Here is a 25,520-nt window from a genome sequence, read left to right on the forward strand (position 1 = left end):
TGGAAGAAAGAAAGAAAGGAAGGGAGGGAAAACAAAACCAAGAAGGCTGTGTACTGGAAGAATTCTCTTTGAGATCCTTGAAATCATGAAAAATGATGATAGGAGTACTATTTGGAGAGATTGTCTTTGAACCAAGACTTAAAATTGTTAGTAAATGAGCCAGGCATGGTGGCACATGCCTATCATCTCAGCAGCTTGGGAGGCTGAAGCAGGAGGATTGCAATTTCAAGAGGAGCCTCAACAATTTAGCCAGGCCCTAGGCAACTTAGCAAGACCCTGTCTCCAAATAAAAAAAAAAAAAATCAAAAGGGCTGAGGATGTAGCTCAGTGGTTCAATGCCCCTGGGTTCAATCCCTGGTACCAAAAATAAATAAATAAAAAATAAGATAAAATTGTTAGGAAATAAGTGGAATTTACTCCAGGGTTGGTAGATGATTCAACCAAAGAGGGATAAATAATGTAGTCTTTTGACATGAGATTAAAGGAACATTGTGAGAAAATGAAAAGGAAGTAGCTAAGTCAAGAAAATTAGAAAGATGTGCATCTGATTTGGAGCAATATGGGGTTAAGGGTAAGGCATCTCCCATTTATTACAACTTGAGGAGAGGCAATGTCTTCAGGGAAGGGCCAAGTTTAAGTAAGAGCAAGAAGGTAAAGCAGAAAAATTCTGAGAAGCCGCTCATTTTACTATAGTTAGTTATGATGGAGACAAGGAACAAAAACAGGACCAGGCAGAGCTAGATGGGGATTAGACAGGAGACGATGACTGATCAGGCAGCCCCTACTTTATGGTGGCAACTGACATAAGAGAAAGAATTCCCATAATAAACTAGACCATGATGATGCAAGAGAGTGGAGCATCACTGGGGAGAGACATTGGGCTCACCTCCAGGAGTTTCCAGCTCTCTGGAGCTCCTCTGACCACCACCAAGGGAGCAGTAGTGGGCAGGAAGTGGAAGATTGAGCTGAGCCAGTTGCCTCCCTCTTAAGACACACCAGAAGAGCTCAGCAGAAAATTCTAGACTGAAAACCACTGGAAAATACCAGCTGAGCACTGGTATCAGATATTTTATTTTTATTGAGTGTAAATTAACTGCATTATCATTTATAATGCTAAAGTTATACATTGAATATAATGACTCTAATTAGGTGTTGAGTCTACAATGTGCCAGGGACTCTATAAATAGACACTTGGCATTCATCAAGTCTTTATCCCATATGACTTGTCACTTTGTAAATATGGATGCTGATATTCAGAAAGGATAAAATTCATCAATATTATACTGCTAGCAAACAGCAGAGTCAAATTGGCATGAGTTTGTCAGACTTCAAAGACCATGATATTTCTTTGAACTGTGATGATTATCTCTGAAATAAATATTAAGAAACCTTTAAGCAAATTTTGCAACTCTATTGATCCATGGCTGTAACCGTTGCAATGTCTTTTCTCTGGCCACTTTTACTTTATCAGAAGTCACAGGGGGAGCACAGTCTAATTACTTAAAGAGGTAGAATGAGAGAAGCACTAGGCAAATGCTCTTTGGCCTCTGAAAACATTCTGGAATTTCATCACTGACAACCTGAGGTTCTCAGTTTATTTGTACTGTTAATCTCCATGCTGTGCGTGTGTTTGTCCAAAACAAGTTGCTGTACCTTTGGATGGATGGATGTTTGAGAAGACGAAGCATCCTGAGAGCGCCCCAACTGTATGCACAGTCTGAATGAAAGGAAGTCCTTAAAAATGACAGAAAATGTTTGGGGTCTCTGCTATGATGGTTCTGAGAATCTGGCAGTGTATAAAAATTAACTGAAGTGCTTATTTTACAAAACACTGTTCTTGTCTACCAAATCTGAATTCCAGAGTATGGGGCTTGAGTGTTATTTTGATAGACTCTCCAGGAGATCTGGACTCAGCAGTGGAGTATTTTGGAGCCTGTGCCCCAGTTTTCCTAACCCCAAATGTACACTTCTCAGTCCTTCACATTCCCAAATCCTTTTTCTCCATACTGTTTGAATCTTTCTATGATTTATTTTTTTATTTTTATTTTTTGGTACCAGGGATTGAACTTTGTACCACTGAGCCATATCCCTAGCCTTTTTTAGTTTAGAGACAGGTTCTCCCTAAATTGTTTAAGGTCTCGCTAAGTTGCTGAGGCTGGATTTGAACTCCCAATTCTCCTACCCTCAACCTCCTGAGCTGTTGGGACTACAGGTGTATACCACCATGCCCATTTGAATATTTTTATGATTTTTATATATCTAAGACTAAAAAATTGAGCTATCAAATAACTGAAACAAAGAAATTAAGTACACTGTACCAACAGTTTTCCTGCCAGAGTGAAAAGTTAATGTTTATGTATGCATCTATATATCTGTATAATGATCTATTTTTACCCCCATCTACACATACATACGCGAAAGAAGGGTCTGTACCTTATTTATATTAGTACATTTCCAAAACAGAGCCCCATGCCTGAGCTACTAGGGAATCAAGAAGTGTTTGAGCTATTAAATTAGTTATTTAAGTTTCATCTCCATTAAAAGAAAAAGAGTCTCATTTTAGTCAAGCCTTTCCCTTTTCAAAAACCAATTTAATATTTGAAAGAAAGAAAGCATTCATTATGCCATTCTTTCTTCAGGCTTTGAAGTGAGGAATATTTCCTGCAAAACAGTATTGATCATGTCACTTAGGAGAACCATCTGGTAATTAATGGGTGCCTTACTATTCCATGTGGGACATTCAGGGTCCCTACATATTATAACCCTCTCCATGTATAAGCTTAAAGAGTATATTTTATATTTTTGAATGCTAATTTAACCTGTAGATACATTTTAAACATTGCCTTGAATTGTTTTCTGTGTGGAAAAATTTTAAGTACCTTAAATAATATGATGAATTTATCTCTAAAGAAAAGGTCTTATGTAACCAAGTTCATTGAAAATACAGTTATAAGTCATTCCCAGAAATAAAGATTTATAAAATAACATTAACAAAATGTATAAATTCTCAGATTGTATTAATGTGGCCTTTAAAATATAAGTCTGGAGTGAACACCTAGAAATAGTTGTAATTTTCTTCTGTTTGTTTAGCACAATGACCTAACATGATGGTTAATCATCACTGAACTGACAAAAAAAGAAAAAAAAAGTATTTAAAGAGGGACTTGAACAGTAGATTGAGGATCACTTGTTCCATTTGCTGTAGGATTCTACATTCAGGTAGGAACCTTTGACTTTTTGAATTTCAGCATTTCTTCTATATAAAAAATTTCTATAAATTGTAAAAAAATAAAAAAGATTTAGTGGTCATGATACGTACTACAAATTTTATGTTCTTTGTCTTTTATACACTTTTGTTCTAAGCCCTCAAAACCAATTAACTGTCGTTTCTGGAGAGAGATGTGCCTCAGGTTAATGGAGTCTTAAATTGTATAATTTTAAAATAAAGTTTGAAGTTCTAGTCCCATTACTTTTTAGACTAAGGGATTTTCAAGTCTGAAATATGAGGCTTCTAATTGCCTTTTAAAAATGTGATATAAGATATTTGTTTTCATCAACTGCATAGAATCCTTGGAGTGGACTCCCTATTTGTGATTTTATCTTATCTTAAAGATAATTGTTGGTATGGTCAATGGAAGGTGGGGATCCACAGGTCCCATGGAAGGTCTAAGAAGTTAGGAAGTACTGCGTTTCCCTTTTCCTCCTTACTGCCATAGGCACATTCTAGGAAACAGGCAATTGGCCTGTACTCCTTTGCCATGACCCCTGAAATAGTCAAAGCTGGCCACAGGTAAGCAGAGGCCCATAAGGTTGTGCCCTCCCTCCCCTGTGCCACCTCAATCAAGTGAGAAAGAACTGGCTGTTGTCTTCAGGAAAGAGATGCCTTGCTATGTCAGATGCCTGTTGCCCTATCTTATGAGCATACTGCATCTCAAGTATTCATTTATATGTTAGTCAATTTCAACTCAGAGAAAAATACGCTAAGAAAAAAACATAATCAATTACCTCTAAATCAGGCTTAACAGTAGAATGTGTGGAATTTAGTCAAGCCTGTGAAGTTCCATGTTGCAATTTCACCTTTGCAAGAAATGAGGAGCAATGTTCCTACTTTATCAAACTTTTTGCTGTTTCATCTCAAGATCCAGGAGAGAAGAGTGCACCAGTTACTTACTGTCTGGGAAAGAAGGGGAAATACAGAGAAAAATAATGTCTGTATATTTTCCCCTGGAGCAACAGTGTGGGAGATTCCTTCAAGTGGGTGTAATATGGAAGAGGTCTGATCTGGGGTAGAATTACAACCAAGCAGTGAGGAAGCACATTCCAGTTTGGGTAGAAACATGCGGTAGGACTGAGAGATTTCTTCTTGGGACAGTGGTTCTATGTGTCGTGGTGCTTATGGATGTACTGGGAAATGAGACCAAAACAAGGGCTGGGTTTAGGTTGTGAAGAGCCTCAGACAGGAAGTATGATTTTTACTTTGTATGGTATGAGGCCTCTCTGAAAGAATCTGAGAATAGGCCTGAGATGTGTAGGATGAACTGGAGGCCAGCAGACTGGACAAGAAGAAGTTAATTGAAACTTAAACAGGTAGGAGTGGAGGACAATAGCCTTCCAGCCTTTAGGAATAACTCCTTGGTGGGAAAAAAAGAGCTTAAAAGTGAAGAGTTGTATTCTACCTTTAATTCAGAAAGATTTTCAAATGTAGAATGAAGTGATAAAAAATGCTTTGCTAATATTTAAATTTTAGGGACAAAAATAGAGATATTTATGGAAAAAAAGGCATAAAATTTATCAAAGAGCTGCCCATGATCTTGAGACCACCAATCTATTGATTTTAGTGCTCAGGCCACTCCACCCAGAAACTGAACATACCCAGGTACAACACACATGGAACACATGTAAAAAGTAGAATAAGTGGAGTTCACTTAGATACACATAGGTATGGGTTTCTGTTATAATGCATGTGCTTATATTATACTCACACATACATAATTCATAACATCTTGGATGTTATGTTAATTATATTATTTATTTATTTATATATTTCTCATTCAATATGTATTATTATGTGTGCTTTATATATTTTGGATAATCAATAAATCGTTGTTGAATTAATGAGTAGTATCTACAGTTGATTCTCATTATTCATAAATTCTGAATTAGCAAATTTCTGTATTCACTACTATTTATTTGGAACCCCAAAATTAATTCTGCTGGGCTTTCATGAGCACTGACATACATGCAGAGTGGTGAAAAGTCTGAGTTCCTATTTTCTCAGCTTGTTTGTCTAAAATGATGCTTTGCCTTTTGCTTCAGCACATATAGGGTACACAAATGTCTTTTTCACAGTTTATTTATTACTCATGTTTGAGATTTTGTACTTTATATTGTTCATTTTATTATTTAAAATGTGCCAAAATGCTATCTAGTATTCCTATGTGCAAGAGTACCTGACAGAAAAAAACACATGTTAATAATCTTCCTTCAGGCTTGAACTATTACTAGTGGTTACTAACTCAATGTTAATGAAGCAAGAGTACACATTAAATAAAGTGACTTCAAAGGGAAATAAACACAAAGAAGGGTATGTATTGATCAGTGGATGAAAATGTGTTCAAAGGTGCACAGAAATCTAACTCTGTATTTCCTCTGGAAACAGTGTTTCAGTATTTGCCAATTCAGTTTTCTCAGGAACTTTAAGAACATAACTACCACAAATAAAATCAGCTGTAATTATAACAATTATTAAACATTGTGTAATTAGTATATTATGAAGATCATTTAATATTTGTACTTTTATGTGTTTGCCAATATAGATATTTCAGATGCATAAATGTGTATGAATAAGGTTACATCTTGTAAACCTTAGTGAAAACCAAATTATTCTACATAAAAGAGTGAATTGAAGGCAGAATTTAATTCATTTTACTACTCTTTAAAATAGGGGCTTAATAACTTTCAAAGTTAAAAGTTCTCTTAGACTTTGACCCCCAAACTCCACTCACAGGAGTTTAATCCTACAGATATGATCATACATAAATAAAACAAAATGATATATTAAAATAATTTTCTAATATGAAATAATTAGATGTAATTGCTTGTTGACATGAGTTAAATATATTATGGATAATGCAATGCTGTAGCTATAAGAAAAATTAGTCCCCTTTAAAATAAAGTATGTACTGCAGAGTAAAAAGGTAGAGGACAGTATTGACAATATGATACCATTTGTATTTAATTAAAATGCATTTCATGTTTCTGCATAAGAGGCAAGAGTGAGAAGAAGTGTCTTTGTATTTTTAATATTTCACATTTTCAACTGCATGCATATGTTTTCTTGAAAAATAGAAGAACAAATTAAAGTAAGATGATGATAGTGGTACATTGAATATGGCCATTGTCTCCGAGAGGTACTTGGAGGACACTTTGGTGCTTTTAAACAAGTCCAAATTCTACCTGCTTTCTGAATCTGGTTCCAGAGTTACTTCCTCTACATTAGGCCATTCTAGTTATAATTCATTAACATGATTCTTTCTCCTCATTTTCAATACCTATTATATGCAAGGCACAATTTGTCACTGTGCAAAACTATAAGTTAAACATATGTTTGCTTTCGTTAATTTTATAATCTATGTATGTAGAAAACATTCAAGTCTTAATTTCTGTAATTTAAGAAGTTTTGGGGATATAGCTCAGTGGTAGAGTGCCTGCCGAGCATGCATGAAGTGCTGGGTTTAATCCCCAATACTAGCAAAAATTAATAGTTTTGTTCATATAATCTAGGATTTGATTCTATATTATCCAATTTAATTTTTTTGAGTTTCTTCCCCCAAATATATCTCCCTAACTTAATCACAATCTTCCCAAGGCTGGAATATTGTGTTTTTCTTTCCTGTGTTTGTATCCAGTACACTCTTAGCTGAGTGGCTGGACATAACAGTCTCAGAATAAATATCATTGATTGACTGATTGGTTGATGCTGATGTTACAGCTTTTCTTACTTCTAAATTGCATATTGTTCGGATGAAATAAATTGTTTTTTTTTCTCCCCAGATAGGTGATCATTTTTAAAAAGCATCAACGACATTTGAAAACATTCACATAATATCTGTGGTTTAATCATGGACCAAAATCAGCATTTGAATAATACAGCAGAGGAAAAATCTTCAGGGAAAAGAAAAAAGAGACGCTGCGATGGATTCAAGGTGGAATGAATGCCATGTTTCCAAACTAAAATAAGTGAATGGGGAGTTATTATTTATAGAAAAGACAACCAGTTATTTGAAAGAACACTATATGTCACATTAGTATTTTTCAATTGAAGTATACATCAAAATTAACAAAATGACACATATCTCAATTTAAATGTCTTTAAATCTGGTTAAAGTCTTTCTTTGGTGATATTTTAATTTGTAAGTATTCATTATTATTGAAAAAATAGAAATACTTCAGTAGTCTTCTCTGGTTCTTGATGGACCAAAAGATACTCATAAATGTGATTAAAATAAAAGATGTTGTGTAATGCTTAACATGAAAAATATTTTTAGAGATAATCTTAAACCTAGAAGATTAATTTCTTGTGAATCACTTTGCCATACTGATCTATTTAAATATTTCTTTCTTAGAGAACAGCATTTGTTATTCCGATAACTTTAAGTAGTATAGTCTGATGGAAAAGAAATCTATAGGAATCAAAAACCTGGCCCAGAGACCTAGTTGATGACTTAGGAAAACCATTTGATTTTTCCATTTGCAGGTTAGCAGATATAATGATAATTCCACCTTTTGCATTTGTCACAAAATTGTGGGCCATTAAATTATATTGACACTTTCATAAATAGGAGAAACTCCTCCTTGGTCACAGTGCAACAGAGGAAACCAAACTTAGCACTAAGTTGAGAAATTTGCCTGAAGTCACCTACTTTGTAAATTGAAAACCTTTTAAACCAAGACAAAGCCTGTAAACCTCATAAAGGGAAATCTTAAAGAAGTCAGGAAATCAGTCACAGCCACTTTTCAACAATATTAAAATTTTTGTTTACTTAGTTGAAATTGTAATTTATCCAGCTGAGTAATGACCAGATTATATTCAATTGCAGTAGTGTTATATCAAGTCCTTTTTATCTTTGTCCAGAGAACATGAAATCCGTTTGTTTTCAGAGATATCTGCTAAAGTCTGCTCTGATGAAATGTTTGAATAAAGTTTAAGCAGAATGATAGTCATGAGGAAAAGGTTAATGCAGTTGAAGTACATTCTAGGGGTAATATACTGTGTTACAATGATTTCACTTGTATGTATCTAGCAAAGTGACAGCAAATTGGTTGCAATATGATTTTCAGAGTGATTTCTTACAGCATGTTTAGAGAAGAGGCTGGGAGGTGGCAGTTTGCAGTGTGTGTCAAGTATATTACCTGCAGCCCGATAAAGAAGACACAAAATGATAGAGGCTGACATTTATTGAATGCTTACCATCTGCCAGACACTAATCTAGTGTTTCATTTCTGTTAATGGATTTATTCCTTATAACAATTATCAGTCAGATTTTATCATTGCCCTTTTACAGATTAAAAAAAAACAAAAATCTAGGTATACACAGGGCGATTAACTTCCCCTAGCCTCAAAATTGGTAAGGGGTGGAGAGGGGTCTAATATGGGGCAGTTGGATTCCAGACTCCAAGTTCTCAGCTCTATTCTGTACTGCTAAAGTAACTGTGGATTTTTATAATATTAATACCCTCAAATATTATGGCAAGCAAGGTTTCATAAATGAATTATTTAATTATCTTCCGTATTTCACACCTCTAAAAATTCACCTTCAGATCAAATTATTCAGTATCTAGCCACCACGGGATTCCTATACTTGCTTGTGTATATGCACACACACAAATACACGTTATTGATTTTCACATAGACTTAGCAGGTATAAATGTATAAAAGTATGAATGGATAATGAACATATTTAAGTAACAACAACATATTTTGATTATCATTTGTGACCCCTTTTCTTCAATTTTTGTATTGGACCAATTAGGTTATAGAGAATGTGTCAGTATATACTTCACCTTCACTATTTGTCATTTCTACTCAATATTTTTGTGCCTCCATATTCGAACGAAAATTCTTTAATGGCACAAAAGCAATGTATTTATCACCCAAAAACATAAATAAGAGGGCAAAGGTAAAATTTCTCCCTTTGTGCCATATCCTCCCAGAATAAACAACCCTGAAGGTAAGTATGAGCTATAGCTCCAGTTTTCTATCTAGCTCACTTATTCCAGCTAAAGTCTGCAATTTCTATCAAACTTCACTGTTGGTGTTGTGCCTTCTGTGAGTGGAGACAGCTGAATAGTGACATGTATTCATTATGATAGTGCCATACAGAGTAATTTCACTGCCCTTAAAATACTCTGTTCTCTGCTTAGTCAGCCACTTACCCAACACTTGGCAACCACTAACCCTTTAACAGTCTCCACAGTTTTGCCTTTTATAGAAAGGCATATAATTGAAATCAGCCTTATCAGATTGGCTTTTTTCACTTATTGACATGCTTTTAAGTTTCCTTCATGTTTTTTCATGGTTTGATAGCTCTTTTTTTTTTTTTAAGCAGTCCATAGCATTCTATCACTTGGGTATTCTACAGTTTATATGTACACATACTAAAGAATTTCTTGATTACTTTTATATTTTGGCAATTATGAATAAAACTGCTATAAATATGCATGTACAGGTTTTTGTGTGAAAATAAGTTTCCACTTCTGTTGTGTAAAAACCAAGGAGTGTAATTCCTGGAATATATGGTAATAATATGTTTAGTTTTATAAGAAACCAACCATCTCTCTTCCAAAGTGTGTACCATTCATTCCCATCAACGGATAAGAATTCCTGTTGCTTCACATCCTCACTAACATTTTGTTTTTTCAGTGTTCTACATTTTGACTACTCTGATAGTTCTATATTGTTATCTGATTGTCATTTTAATTTGTATTTTATAGTGACACTAGAAGTGGAGCAAATTATGTTTGTTTACATAATTTCCTAAGGTTTTCTTCTTTTTTTATTACATTTTTATTGCCCTGTGGTCAGGAAAAATACTCAATATAATTTTAATTAAAAAAAATTGTTGAGGCTTATTCCATGTCCTGTATGTTATCCGTACAAGAGAGCGTTCCCTGTGCTGATGAGGAAAATGGTTGTTCTGAAACTGTTGGATGGAATTTTCTGCAGACATTTGGTCCATGTGGTCTGTGGGGAAATTTTTTATTAGTGCAAATTAATTGTACAGAATTGTGGGTTTCATTGTGTCATGTCTGAATATGCATATAACATATTTATTTGTCACCTACATACCTTCTTTGAAGAAGTAACTGTGGAGTTCTTTGGTCTGTTTCTTAATCAGGTTGTTTTCTTATTTAAATTTCAAGAGTATCTTTGTATATGTTGGAAGAGTTCTTCATCAGATATGTTTTTTATAAATATCACATTTTTTTTTCTTTTTTAGCCTGTTGATTCATTAAACCAGCCTTGCATAACTGGGATAAATCTGATTCGGTCATGGTGCTTAATTATTTTTACACATTGCTGTATTCAATTTGCTGAATTTGTTGAGTATTTTGGCATCTGTTTTCAGGGACAATATTGGTCTTCCTTTTTGTGCAATGTCATTCACTGTTGTAGTATGAGGACAGCACTAGCTTCATGGAATGATAGAGGAAATGTTCCCATTGTTTCTATCTTCTAGAACTGTTATAGTTTCTTCCTTAAATATTTGAATGGTATCAGCAGTGAAAACACCCACACCCAGTTGTTTCTTTCTTGGAGTTTTATTAATTATTGATTCAATTTATAAAATACATATAGGCCAATACAGATTGTCTATTTCTTCTTATATGAATTTGAGTAGATTGTGTCTTTTGAGAAATTGGTTGGGCTGGGGCTAAAGCTCAGCAGCATAGCGCTTGCCTAGCCGTGTAAGGCACTGGGTTCCATCCTCAGCACCACATAAAAATAAACAAATAAAATAAAGGCATTCTGTCCATTTACAACTACCAAAAAAAATTTTTAAAAAAGAAATCGGTCAATTTTATCTAGGTTATTAAGTTGTGGACACATTGTTGTTCTTTGTATTCCTTTATTATCCTTTTAACGTCCCTGGGGTCTGTAGTCATTTCTTTCCTTTATTTCTGATATTAGTAAATTGTCTTCTTTCTCTCTCTTTTTATCTTCTTAGTGAACCTGGCTAGAAACTTATAAATTTTATTGATATTTCTGAAGAATAGGTTTTTGGTTTTGTTGATGCCCGATTTTCAATTTCATTGACTTTTCTTTTAATTTTTATTATTTTCATCTGTTTATTTTGGATTTAGCTTATTCTTCTTTTCCACGTTTCCTAAGGTAGGATCTTAAATATTGACTTCAGATTTTTTTCTTTTCTAATGTGTGCATCCAATGCTATGTATTCTAAGTATTGTTTTCATTATATCCCGAAAGTTTTGATAAATTGTTTTATTTAGTTCAAAATGCTTTAAATTTTCTCTTGAAAATTCTTCTCTGATGTATATGTTATTTAGTAGTGTGTTGTTTAATCCTCACATATTTTACAATTTTCCAGTTGTCTTTATGTTATCAATTTCCTGTTTAATTGAGAATTGACATTAGATAATTTCTACTTTTTTTTAATTTAAGGTATGTTTTGTGGCCCAGAATGTGGTCTAGAATGAATGTTCCTTGTGCTGAAGAAGAATGTGTATTCTGTGGTTGTTGATGAAGTGATCTATAGACATTGATTATATCCATTTGGTTAAACTATGTTGAGATCAACTATGTTCTTTCTGCCTGATGGATCTATTTCTGATAAAGGAATGTTAAAATTTTCAACTATGACAGTGGATTCATCTGTTTCCGCCTTGTATTTCTAGCATCTTTATCTTCATGTAGTTTGATTTTCTGATAGGTATGAATACATAAAGGATTATTAAATATTCTTTTGGGAGTACATTATGTAACACACTTTTAAAAAAAATCCATGGTAATTTTCCTTGCTTTAAACTCTTCTCCGTGTGAAATTAATTTAATTAGTCCTGCTTTCTTTTAATTAATGTTAGCATACAATTGTTCCATTACTTTTTATTTTGAATGTATTTTTATACTTATAGTGGGTCTCTTGTAAATAACATGTAATCAGGTCTTATTTGTTGATCTACTGTGACAATCTCAGTCTTTTAATTGGTACATACATATCTTGAAAGTAAAGCGATTACTGATACAGTTAGATTAATACTACCATATTTATTATTGTGTTTGATTTGTTGCCCATGTTCTTTATTCCTGATTTTGTCTTCTTTTACTTTTTCCGCCTTTAACACTTCTTATTGAGCATTTTATATATTTTGATTTTTCTCTCCTTTCTTAGCATATTCATTATATTTCTTCTTTACTTTTATGGTGGTTGCCATAGAATTTGCAATATACAATTAAAACTAACTTTAATTCAAGTCCACTGTCAACACCAAATTACTTCATAGATCATACCTTATAATAACAAAACATTCATAATTCCCTCCCTGTTCCTTATATCATTGTTGTCATTTAATTTCACACATTTGTAACACATATATTCATAAGGATACATAAGCAAATACGTTATTGCTATTATTATTGTGAATAATTAAAAAAAAGAAAATCATTTTTATTTTATATTCACTCATTCCTTTTTTTTTTTTTTTTAGGGAGGGACTTATATTTTATGTGAAGTTCCCCAACTGTTTCTGAATCTAAACCATTTCACTCATTCCTTATTCAGTGTTCCTCCTTGGTTTGTGTAGATCTGTGTTTCTGAATTAATTATTTTCCTCTCTGTAAAACACTGCGTTTAACATCTTGCAAGGCAAATTTACTTGCAATAGATTCCTTCCATTTTTGTTTAAGAAAGTCTATTTCTTTTTCAGTTTTGATAGATTATTTCACAGGGAACAAAATTCTAGGTTAGTGGGTTTATTTGTGTGTGTATGTGTGTGTGTGCACGCACTTTACATATTTCATTTTACTCTTCATGTTAGTTCAGTTTCTGAGAGGAAGTCATATATAATTCTTATATTTGGCCTGCTATACGTTTTTTTTCCCTTCTGGCTTCTCTCAGGAATTTTTTCCTTGACTTTGATTTTCTATAATTGAAAATGATATGCATAGGTGTAGTTTTAATCTTTATTTTTGATTTATTTATTTTTTGTCTTTATCTTGATATCCTCTGAGATTCCAGAATCTATGATTTGTTGTTTCACATTAATTTGGGGAAATTCTCAGTCATCATTTTTTCAAGTATTTCTTCTGTTCCTTCCTCCCCCTCATCTATTTCTAGTGTTCCCATTGTATATATGTTAGACTTTTTTGGTGGTCTCAAGGTCCTTGAATGTTCTATTCTGATTTTTCAGGCTTTGTTCTTTTTCCATTTTAGTTTTACAGACTTTTGTTCATGTATCTGAAAACCAAAAATTCTTTCATTAGTCATATCCAGTTTACTAAGAAGTCCATCAAAGGCATTCTCATTCCTGTTAATGTTTTGATGTTTAGAATGTATGTTTAGTTTTTTCTTAGAATTTTCATCTCTCTGCTTACATTGCTCATCTGTTCTTACATGTTCTCTATTGTACCATTAGAACCCTTAGCGTATTAGTCACATTTTTTTTTAAGTCCCCTCTGATAGTTCTAATATCCTTGCCATATCTGAATCTGGTCCTCATTCTCGCTTTTCGATTTATTTATTTATTTGTTAATTTTTGCCGTTTATGTACTTTACAATTAATTAATTATTTATTTTCCTAGACGGCCACACATGATGTCTTGAGTAAAAGGAACTGCTGTAAATAGGTCATTTATAATCTGGTGGTAAGGTGTGGGGGAGGCAAGCATTCTATTGTTCTGTAAAAAAATTAGGTCTCCATCTTTTAGTGAGTCTTTGCCTCTGGATTGGGAACTTTGCAAACGTGAATCAGGTTTTTCTAACCACCCCTCCTTAGGTGGGCCAGGATGTCTAGAATGGGATGAAGTTGTGCATTTTCCTTCTGTCACACAGAAGGCAAGAACTGGTTGGAGCTGCAGGTTCATGCTTCATCCCAGCTCATGACTTTGATTGAATAGTTTCTACTGAAGGCTAGCCGTATCAAGAACAGAGCAAGTACTCTGGTTTATTTCAAAGTGGTTCTTTCTCTGCTCATTCTGATAAAAGTATGAGAAGATTTCTCTGCAGTGTTTGCTCTGAGAATCTGGTAGAACTCCTGCAGAGAAGGCTCACAAAAGGATGGGGTCCTTGACTGGATCCTCTGAAATTTTTCATGCACAACTTGTCCACACTAAGTCCCCAGCAAATCATCAGTCACACCTGAGGTGTCCCTGCTCTGGCACTGCTTCATTCGTGGTGGTTTCTGTTTCTGTTTCTCTGCTTTGATAAACTGTGGCTCCCTATATTTACCAGTCCGTCTCTCTGCTAGTGGGGAGAGAAAATGACTTGCCATAAACCCTCACCTTTCTTAGGGACCCAAAAAGAGTTGTGGATATTTCAACTTCTTCAGGCTTTTCCTCCTTGTTAGGACAGAAGGGCCACATCCCAGCTCCTTTCATGCAGAATCAGAAAGTGGAAGTCCCAGACTTTTAAATAGTATTAATTTACATCATATCAGTTCTAGACTTTTACTTCAGATTTTATTTTAAACAGCTTTTTCACTGCTGTGACTAAAAGACCTGACAACAACAATTGTAAAGGAGGAAAAGTTTATTTGGGGGCTCATGGTTTCAGAGGTCTCAGTCCACAAACAGCCAGCTCCATTCCTTGGGCTCGAGGTGAGACAGAACATCATGGTGGAAGAGTGTGACAGAGGGAAGTGGCTCACAGGATGATCAATAAGCAGAAAGAGACTCCACTCGCCAAATACAAAATAAGTACCCCAAAAGCACACCTCCAATGACCCACCTTCTCCAGCCACACACTACTGACCTTCAGTTACTACTCAGTTAATTCTATCAGGGATTAATTCACTGATTGGGTTAATGCTCTCATAATCCCATAATTTCTCCTCTAAATCTTCTTGCATTGTCTCACACATTAGCTTTTGGGGGGACACATCACATAATAATAAGTATGCAACTTATTTAGAAATGAGTTTCTTGTTTCTAAATATATGAGGATTTTCTTAAAATTTTGCTACTCATTTCTATCATAATATATTGTAGCAAAGACTGTCTGGAGGATATCTACTTTTTGAAAATTTTCAAGACTTCTTTATGCCCCAATACATCATCAGTTTTTGTAAGGTACCCTTATGAACTTGAGGAAATTGTATATTCCTTGAAATGTTTGGTACAGAACTCTACATATGTCTAAGACATCAGTTTTGTTTGTTATGCTATTTAACTCTTCTTGTATCCTTGCTAATATTTTGACGGACCTATCACAAATGGCAAAGTCATGTTAAAATTTCCTTTATGATAGTAGTTCTATTAATTTTTCTTTACATTTTTAACCATTATCTTCTAAGTTGATGTACACTTACATCAATATGTAGAAAACTTCTTTTTTTCTTAATGATGTTTCTTTAATTTTACTTGGGTTATTATTTATACAGCTATAAAAAGTTTTCTTCAAATGGTTGTATTTTCTTATCTTTTTAGTATTAACATTTTCTCATGATTTAGGACTTTCTTTTATAAAGAGCTTAGAGTTGAGTTTTCAAAATTCCCAATGAAAAATCTCTAGTTTATATGTCTACATTTTATATACATATATCTATCTAAGACATATAAATATATAGATATATAGAAGTAGGTGTTTCTACTGAGTTTATTATGACAGTTTATCCCTTTCTATGCTCCTTTTTAATGCTTTCTTGCACTTTTAAACTGATGTTTATATTTTCCATAACAAGAAAAACACTATAGCATTTTGCTATGATTGAATGTTTGTATTTTCTCTCAAATTTGTATGTTGAATAATAATCACAAAACAATTGTATCAGAAGATAGGGTCTTTAGTCAGTGATTAGGTCTGAGGGCCAAGTCTATATGAAAGGGAATAGTGCCCTTATAAAAAAGGCCCCAGAGAGAGACCCTTTGCCCCTTCCACCTTATGAGGTTATGGTGAGAATAGAGCCCTCACTAGACACTACATCTTCTAGTGCCCTGATCTTGGCTTCCTCAGCTTCCAGAATGATGAGGAATAAGATCCTATGGTTTTTAAGTACCTAGTTTTGTTATACACAATATTTTGTTATAGCTGCTCAAGAAGACTAAGACACATGTCCTCATGTCCATTGATATGCCTGCTGAACCTCCACATCACCTGAAATTGTTTGTATTTTTAATTATAGATAGCATGACTATTTCCCCTCTTATTTTATTATTTTTTAAGGATAACAATAAAATTTATCAAGTATTTTATCCACTTTGTTTTGCAAATCTCATGCAATATCTTCAGGATTAAGTTGTTTTATTTAAGTAATTTTTACAAAACCATTTTGAATGTGACATTTTATGTGCCAATTTTTCTGAAACCCTATATGCTTAGGAATATATATTCTTACAGCGAATGGCTATTTTACTAAATATGAAATTCTAGGTTCAATATTCTCTTCAATATTTTAAGAGAAATATTTTTTGTTCTTTTTACATTCACTCTTGCTATATAAAAATTGATCTGCTCTTTCTCCTGAAACACTTCAAAAGTTTTTCTTGGATATTTTTAAATTTTACTATGCTGTTTGTCATTTTTCCACAAGCAAGTGTGGGTTCTTCCTTCTCTCTCTTGTTGAGTACTCAATGGCCTTCTCAACCTGAGTTAGTTTTGTTTTAATCTTTATTGAACATTATATATCTTGAATTTATTATTTATTTAAATACTTCTCCTCCTCAATTTATTTTTTCCACTTTTATTCAGTTTTGATCAACTTTGGACATAATATTTTATAATATCAATACAATATTTTATATATATTTATACATATAAGTCTCCAAATATTTTTGTGAACATCGCAGTTTGATTTTCCAATTTGGCCTTTCTCTTTTTTATTTCATATATAATATTTTTAAACCATTATATTTTATGTCTCATATTTTCTGCTTCTTAAAAACAATGTGTCTTAATTTCATTTGGCTGATATTTGTTGTATTTGAAACTTCTGGTGAGAGTCCTCTGAAACATCTGCTTTGTATGGTAACCACATCCCAGTTTTTTGTTTCTTTGTTTCTCTCTTTTGAAGGGATGTCTGTTCCTCTAAGATCCTGCAGCCTTTTCCTCTGAGTTCTCCTATCCCTGGTGGGGTTACTCTTTCTGGTAATGGGACAGGGGAGGACTGAAGGACACAACCTTGTCAGTGTGAGAACCAAGAGTTCAGCAAGCAGAGGGAGATGAACCTGAGGGTGAGCACCAGCCACCAGTAAACCACCTGTCACCCTGCACTTGGCGAATTGCCTCTAGCCAGGACTCCCTCAGTACCCGAGGGAGGCAATACTCTGGAGAGCCTGTTCTAATATTGTAGGAATGTTGAAGGGATCACCTCTGAAAGAGAATTCCAAAGTTTAATCCCAAGGCTCTCTCCTCTTCCTAGCTGATCTGTTGGGCAGGACTTCTGAGTCACTGTGTTTTCACCCTGGAGGCCCTTGTGACTGAATTCTGTGCTGTCCTAAGCTGACCAGAATCATGCATCTCTATTGAAGACAGCCTCCAATAATATAGCTGTGGATTTTAATAGAGTAATACAGTAGCTGTAGAGAGAAAATCAAATCCAAAAGTTTTTGGCCCTAGGGATGAAGGTAAAGTTGAAGATTGGTTTATGAAGATTTTGGAGCCTGAGAGCTTTCCTCTCCCCTCTTAAAACACAAGCACAGTACTGGTGGATGATTAAAATATTATGTCCAAGTCTGCCAGTTTAAATAATATATGTATTTTTATATATGTATTTTTTGTTTGTTTGTTTGAAATAAAAAACTTTTATTATTCATAGGTCCTGGGGTGACTGGCATGGCCAGAGACCATACAGAGATCTATAAACAAGTGGGGAGAGAAAGAGAGGGAGAGAAAGATAGAGAGAGAGAGAGACAGAGACAGAGAGAGAAAATGAATGAGAACACATATGGGAGGACATATGGATCCTGGGCATGTGGGTCTGATGTAACTTTGCATCTGGTCAAGCAGCCACATGAAAACTTTAATATATTTTTAAACACTCTGGTAAAATGATTACATTAAGAAAAAAATTTATGACAGAAAAAAGTTCATCTTTTAAATAAAGGTTTCCTCTTAAATTTCTCCCAAATGTATCTGTAATATTTCTCTTTCCAACTCTACTCATCTTTTTTTTTCTTAATGTTTTCTGAACTCATCTTGCTTAGAGATTTCCTTGACATAAGCTCATCTTTCTCATAGCTATGAGAATAAACTTGAAATATTAAATCTCTTTGTCATATTTAAATATGTACATTAACCCTGCAGTGTCTGGCTATTTCATTCTTTTTTTTAATATTTATTTTTTAGTTTTCAGCAGACACAACATCTTTGTTTGTATGTGGTGCTGAGGATTGAACCTGGGCAGCACGCATGCCAGGCGAGCAGCTACCGCTTGAGCCACATCCCCAACCCCAGGCTATTTCATTCTTGCTTTTATTTGTATCCTTTTTTCTTTCAGGGCCTTTTTATACAGGCTTTCTATTTTGTTGTAAATGTCTTATTTCTTCTTCGGTTTATAAAATTCTATTACCCCTAAAGACTGAACTCAAATATTATCACATTTATAAATACTTAACCTGTACAAATTACTCACTTTTTTCCTGTGTACCTCATAACATTATAAACTTGTGCAAGGACAGCACTGAATTCTGTGCTGTTATCCTTCATCTATTGTTCATACCTCCCAGAAGATGATTTGTTCTGTTAGGGAATTTACGATATCTTCTTTAGTTTTACTGACCTAGTTCTTCTGTCCCGGTCTTGCCTCCAAAACTTGGCAGAAAAACTGCCATATTGTGATTACTCAATACACATTTGTTGAGCAAGTCAGTTGAGGTGCAGGTAAGTTCACCGAGTTCATAAGAACCGTACCTGTGACAAATGGAAACTTGGAACAGCCATCTGACTTCAAATCCAGAATTCTTGTTAACTATCAGTAAACAAGTGCCCTGCCACGGCTGCAGGTAAATACAGACTTTTACCTCTTATTCCAGTTGTCAGCTGTCTTTTTTCTGCCAGTGACACTTTTAAGATCTGTTGGATGATTGTGAACATTTGGACCCCTGTTTCAAAACTTCTCAATCAAAACTCCTCTGTTCTCTTGCTACTGACCGTCCAGTGTTTTTCACTGGAGATTTTAGCTTTCTTCTTGTTTAGCCGTTTTGTAAAATTTTGAGAAAGTCATTATATCACTTTTTTTTTCTCTGAACTTGTCTTGTATTAAAAACAGAGCTAGTGGGGCTGAGGTTGTAGGTCAATGGTAGAGCGCATGCCTCATATGTGGAAGGCACTGGGTTCGATCCTCAGCACTACATAAAAATAAAATGAAGGTATTGTGTCCACCTACAACTAAAAAAAAAAAAAATGTTTAAAAAAAAACAGGGCTAGTAATGTAGTAATGCCCAATTCACAGAATTGATTACTCTACCTATATTAACTCATTTCATGACCTCATAGAATCCCCGCTCATTGGAGATGTCCTAGTCTGGCTATTGGGTTTTATATTTCTTACTTCTTTCTTTGTAAAACCAATTTAGGATTTTATTGTGAGAATTTTGATTTTTTGAGTCTCTTATCTTGAACTTAAACGTCTTTTAAGATTGAAGTCATGGATTGTATAAAACCTGTCTCTGAACTTTTTGAAAGCTTCTCTTAGCTAGAATGGGACTTACCTTTGACTGTGCTTATGCTAGCTTTAATAAGATATCCTGTTGATTTCTGAAATTCCTCTTCTCTTGATTTCACCAATCAGCACTCTTTTGGTTAGCATTTAAGTAAGAGTCTTCTCTGTGTTTTTTTTTGACAACCAACAAATCATATTGTTAGTATGCTCATCACTGATTCTATAGGTACCTACCTTAGTGGCTAGCATAAACTTTATTTGGCTAAATCATCAGTCATATTGTTATGTGAGTGAACTTACAGCAGATAAAGAATTCACCCATGGCAAGAGAAAAAAAAAAGAAAAAGAACAGGGTTTTAATGTTAGTATGATGATTATTTCTCAAAGAGTTTATAAGAAAAACATACAAATGAGACATCAAAAACTAGATTGTTGACAAAGAAGGTCTATTTTATGGGCTGTTGAGCATGACAAAAATTTCAAAAACTGAATCAATAATCTGTAAATTCAAGCTGTGATATTTATTCTCTTCGAATATAGTACAGAGGATTAGGATGAATATGAATCTGTATGAGTAATATGTAAATACTTTATTGAGATGATACAAATATTGAGAATGTGGAGAGAATACTGTATTGCCAAATTAAGTAGGGGAAAGATAATATAGGTGACATGGAGATAGTAAAGGAAGAAATAAAAAGAAAAAAAAGTGCATACTTTAAAAAGTATGCACATATCAAATTTATATGTTAATGCAAAGGTATATAAATTTGAAACTGTGAATCAAATAAATTGATTGAAAATATTATTTTTTATTAAGAGAGTAAGCATTCACCAGGAATTGTAGTACATAGACTCTGTTATAAATTTTCAACCAAAATTTCAATGTTGAAAATTAAAAAACAAAAAATCATTTTAAAAAGGGAAAAATAGAGCTGGGCACAGTAGCATATGCTACTTGGGAGGCCAAGGTAGGAGGGTCATTTGAGTACAGAAAGTCAAAGCCATCTGGGCAACACAGGGAGATGCACTCTGACAGAGAGAAGCGGGGAGAGAGAAAGAGAGGGGGGGGGACAAGGAAGGAAAAAATAAGAAAAAGAAAGAAAAAACCAGCTGATGAATTAACCCTATGTTATCTACAAAGAAATGGAAATTTTCATTTGCAGCCCTGGAGGCAAGAAGACAATAGAACTATATATTCCAGAGAATACACACTTACCAAAATTCTGTTTCAAGTAAAATATCTCCAGGAATAAAAGGTTAAAAAAATTATCACTGACAACCCTTTAGTAAAAAAATTATTAATTTATATTCTCCATTAACAAGAGCAAATAATCCTAATTTAGTATGATGATTATTTTTCAAAGAGTTATAAGAAAAACATACAAATGAGACATCAAAAACTTGATTGTTGACAAAGAAATAGAATCCCCACTCATTGGAGATGTCCTAGTCTGGCTATTGAGTTTTATATCTCTTACTTCTTTCTTTGTAGAACCAATTGAGGATTCTACTGTTACACAAGAAATAATAGTAACCCAGGGTCCTGTAAAATTGTTAGCATATCAAAAATTTGTCTCCTGTAAAAAAAAATGAGCTGAGATTAAAATCTAAAATGATATTAGTAGATAAGCAGCTGAGAAAGAGAAGCAGCAGAGGAAAGTATAAGGATTGTAAGTGTTGCAATTAAAAGGTAATTTAGAATTACAATTCTGAATTACCCAGATTCTAAATTATTCAGCAAAATTGCCCAGATTCAAATCTTGGCTTGGCTACTTACTAGTTATAATTTCCTGGGGAAGTTACAGACTCTCAAAACTTTGATTTTCATATTCTTCAAAATGATAATAATGCAATTACCTCATTGATTGTGAGGATTAAGTAAGTTTGCATATGTGAAGAACTTGGCACAACATACTATGTAAGTATTGTGTATCTTCATCATTCTAAAGGAGCAAAGACCTAAGAATGGAGAAGGGAAACAATAAAAGGTAACAATTTTTTAAAAGTACAAACAAGATTGGAGAAATAATTAAATTCTCTCAGTGAACTCATAATGTGCATGATTAAATTTATCAGTTAAAAGAAAAAGACAAAAAATAAAGACTCTCTATCCAAGAAAAACAAAATATACAATTATAATAGGTATTCTTAGAACACAATGACAGAGAAAGTTAATTTAAAATAATAAAGAAAGAAATTGAGACACAGTATCCTGGGCAAATATTAATGCAAATAAAACAAGTATAGTAACACTAATAAACTATTGCCTATATTAGAATTCAAGATCAAAATTACTAAAGGGACAAAAAGTGGTATTTTGAATGAAGAGAAGCTTAAGAGTACCTTCAGTGATTTCTTCATTCAACATACTACATCAAAGACCTGAAGCTATGAATAAGATAAAGGTCCATCAACATCATATATATTTAAGATGAAGAAACATTACCATGAAAGCCAAGGCTATTGTATTCTTAATCTTTTACTAAACTTACTCTATCACACGTCTATTCATCTGTACATCCCTTAATTCAGTTACAAGTTCATGTTATTTTTCATTCACTTCAAAGTAGATTACTGACATCAATCACTTTCCCTTAAATACTTCAGCATGCATTTCACTAAACTGAGCTCAACACTAGTTTATGGAAACAGATGGAACCGGCCCTGCTGACACCTTGATTTTAGTCCCATGAGAACCGTGACAGACCTCTGACCCACACCACTGTTAAGATAATAAATCTGTGTTGTTTAAAAAAAAAAGACCTGAAGCATTGCATATATATATTTCTTTATCCATTCATATGTTGATGGGCACCAAGACTAGTAAATGCTTGTATTTTAAACTATGCAGTCTATGGGAATTTGTTATATCATCTTGAACTGATCAATACAAGGATTTAACAGCAGATTTGAACAGGCAGAACACAGAATTAGTAAACTTGAAGATAGGACAGTTGAAATTATCAAATAAGAAGAAGAAAGGAAAAAAGGACAAAGAAAAATGAACAAAAGGTAAGAACCTTCTTTACTTTCAAGTGAACCAATAATTATGAGTGTCTCAGAGGTAGGAGAGAAAAAAAACAAAGGAATAAAGAATATTTAAAGAAATAATGGCTAACTTCTTCAATTTGATAAAAGACATGAATTTAATACCTTAGAAGCTCAAGGATTCCTTGTAAAATAAATTCAGAGATTAACTCTGAGACACTTATAATCAACCTATTAAATGTCAAAGAAAAATAGATGCTCTTAAAAAGTAGCAAGAGAAGCAGCTCATCATATGTAAGTGTTTCTCATTAAGAGTAATAACCATTACTGCATCAGAAACCATGGAGATGAGAAGACAGTGGGATGATATGTATAATAAAGGATTGCTATCCCAGATGTACAAAGAACCCTAAAAGTAAAAAAAAATATATAAAATAAGCAAACAAATCATAAAATTTGAAAAATATCCAAAGATACTTCATTGAAGATGATAGACAGATGACAAGTAGTCATATAAAAAATGCTTAACATCAATTGGCAACCTATGTGCACACAAAAGCCTGCACCTAAATCTCTATAGCAGCACTATCCATAACTGCCAAAACTTGGAATGACCAAGATGTCCTCCAATAGGCAAATAGGCAAGCAAATGGTGATACATTTATACAATGGAATATATTTTTGGGGAGCTATAAAGAAATCAAGCCACGAAAAAGACATGGAGTGAAATATGTCATTTTCTGGTAAATGGGTAGATCAAGAGACCATCATGCTAAGTGAAATTTTAAGTGATAGCATCATTCTTAAAAGGTTACATACTATATGATTCCAACTATATGAAATTCTGAAAAAAATCAAATCTCTGAAAACAAAAAGTTCAGCAGTTGCTCAAAGAAGAGGAGGAACAAATAGATACTGGTGTTTTTAGGAAAGGAAAACTATCCCGCATAATACAGTAAGCAGACCATCATATATTTGTCAAAATCTATAAAATGTACAACACAGAGTGTTGTAAAGTAGCGGCTTGAGTTAACATAATGTATCAATCTTGGCTTATCAATATAAACAAGTGCCACACCAACACAAGACTAAATGATAAGTGAAACTGTGTATGGAGAAAAGGAGTTTGTGGGAACTCTGTATTTTATGGTCTATTTTTCTGTAAACATAAAATTGCTTTAAAAAATAAAGTCTATTAATTAAATTTTAGAAACAACCTTTAACCAATTACTATCAAACCAAATCGAACAACATACTAAAACGTTATACATCATGAGAAAGTGAGATTTGTTCTGGAAATAAAAGTATGGTTAAACATAGAAAATTTATCAATGAAATATAGTTCATTAATCAAACAAAGACAAAACCCACAAGATCTCCTCAGCTAATGCTAACACTTGTTAATGATTAAAAAAACCTCATAAAACCAGTAATATAAGGAATTTTTCTCAAAATAATAAAGGCTTTTATAAAAAGTTACCACTGATATCATACTAAACGTTGAATGACTGAAAGCCTTCCTCTTAATATCAGAACAAGGCAATAATGCCCACTTTCAACAGTGACCATTCAATATTGCATTAGAGCTTCTATCCAGAGCCTTTAAATAAGAAAAATAAAAAACATCTAAGTGTGAAAGAAAGAAGGAAAACTATCTCTATTTGCTGGTGAAATGTTCCTAAATAGATAAAAATCCCAAAGAAAACACATACATACATACATACACACACACACACACACACACTCACACACACACACACAATCTATTAGAGGTAATAATAAATGAACTAAGCAGTACTTAATGGTAAAAAAAAATCATATGAATAGTGTTTCTACACACTAGCCATGGAATATTCAACAAATAATAAGGTAAACCCATTCACAATAATGTAGCTAAGAAAAAAATCTAAAAATGAATTTAAACAAGGAGGTAATAAAAAGTACACTGCAAACCACAAAGTATTGCTGAAAAAATTAAAGAAGACCTAAATGAATCAATATCAAGCAATGAGATTGATTTGTTTATGGGTTGGAAGATGTTATTATCAAAATATTGATATTATACAAATTGTTCCACATATTAACCACAGTCCCTATCAAAACTTCAATAGCTTCCCTCCCCCCAGAAATAGAAAAGCCCATTCTTCATGGGGAATTCTAAAAGTATCCAAATAGTCAAAACCATATTGAAAAAAAGTGAAAAAAGTTGAAAGACTCATATTTCTCTATTTCAAGCAGACTTGGAAACTATAGTAATCAAAATTGTATGGTGCTGGCAGTAGGATAAACATATAAACTAATGGAATATACCCAGGAGTCCAGAAATAGTCCCATACATCTATGGCCACTAGGTTTATTCCTTGGGCAAAGAGTAGTCTCTTCAACAAATTGGGCTGAGATAACAGGATTTTCATAGGAAAAGAATGAAGGTAGACACTCATACCTCATACTCATAGCATATACAATTATCTCAAAATAGATCATAGATCCAAATTTAAGAATGAAAGCCACAAACCTCTTAGGTGAAAATATAAGTCTTGATGACCTTGGTAATGGATTCTTAGATATATCAAAAGTTTATGGGAAAAAGAAAGAAAGAAAAACTATATATATTGGACTAGGTCAAATTTTAAAACTTTTGGGATATATATATATATATATATATATATATATATATATATATATATATATATATA

General features: G+C 33.4%; 1 protein-coding gene across 4 annotated transcripts in view; it reads left to right on the plus strand.

Moving 5' to 3' along the window:
• The first annotated feature begins 3,107 nt into the window (after positions 1-3,107).
• The window catches only part of Slco1b3 (solute carrier organic anion transporter family member 1B3), a 73,570-nt gene continuing 51,157 nt past the window's right edge, over positions 3,108-25,520 (plus strand). For 3 of the 4 annotated variants that reach the window (XR_001504814.2, XM_015498218.2, XM_015498219.2), the window contains exons 1-2: positions 3,108-3,219; positions 7,054-7,205. Coding sequence is in view for 3 of the 4 variants with exons in the window: in XM_015498218.2 (XP_015353704.1) it covers positions 7,122-7,205 (84 nt within the window). In the remaining variant the exon portion in view is untranslated. Of the gene's footprint in view, positions 3,220-4,564; positions 4,588-7,053; positions 7,206-25,520 lie in introns of those variants that run through there. The other variant, XM_048787274.1, reaches the window with a different exon arrangement.

The sequence above is a fragment of the Marmota marmota genome, unplaced genomic scaffold, assembly GCF_001458135.2.
Source record: "Marmota marmota marmota unplaced genomic scaffold, marMar, whole genome shotgun sequence".
In the NCBI taxonomy this organism is placed as follows: Eukaryota; Metazoa; Chordata; class Mammalia; order Rodentia; family Sciuridae; genus Marmota; species Marmota marmota.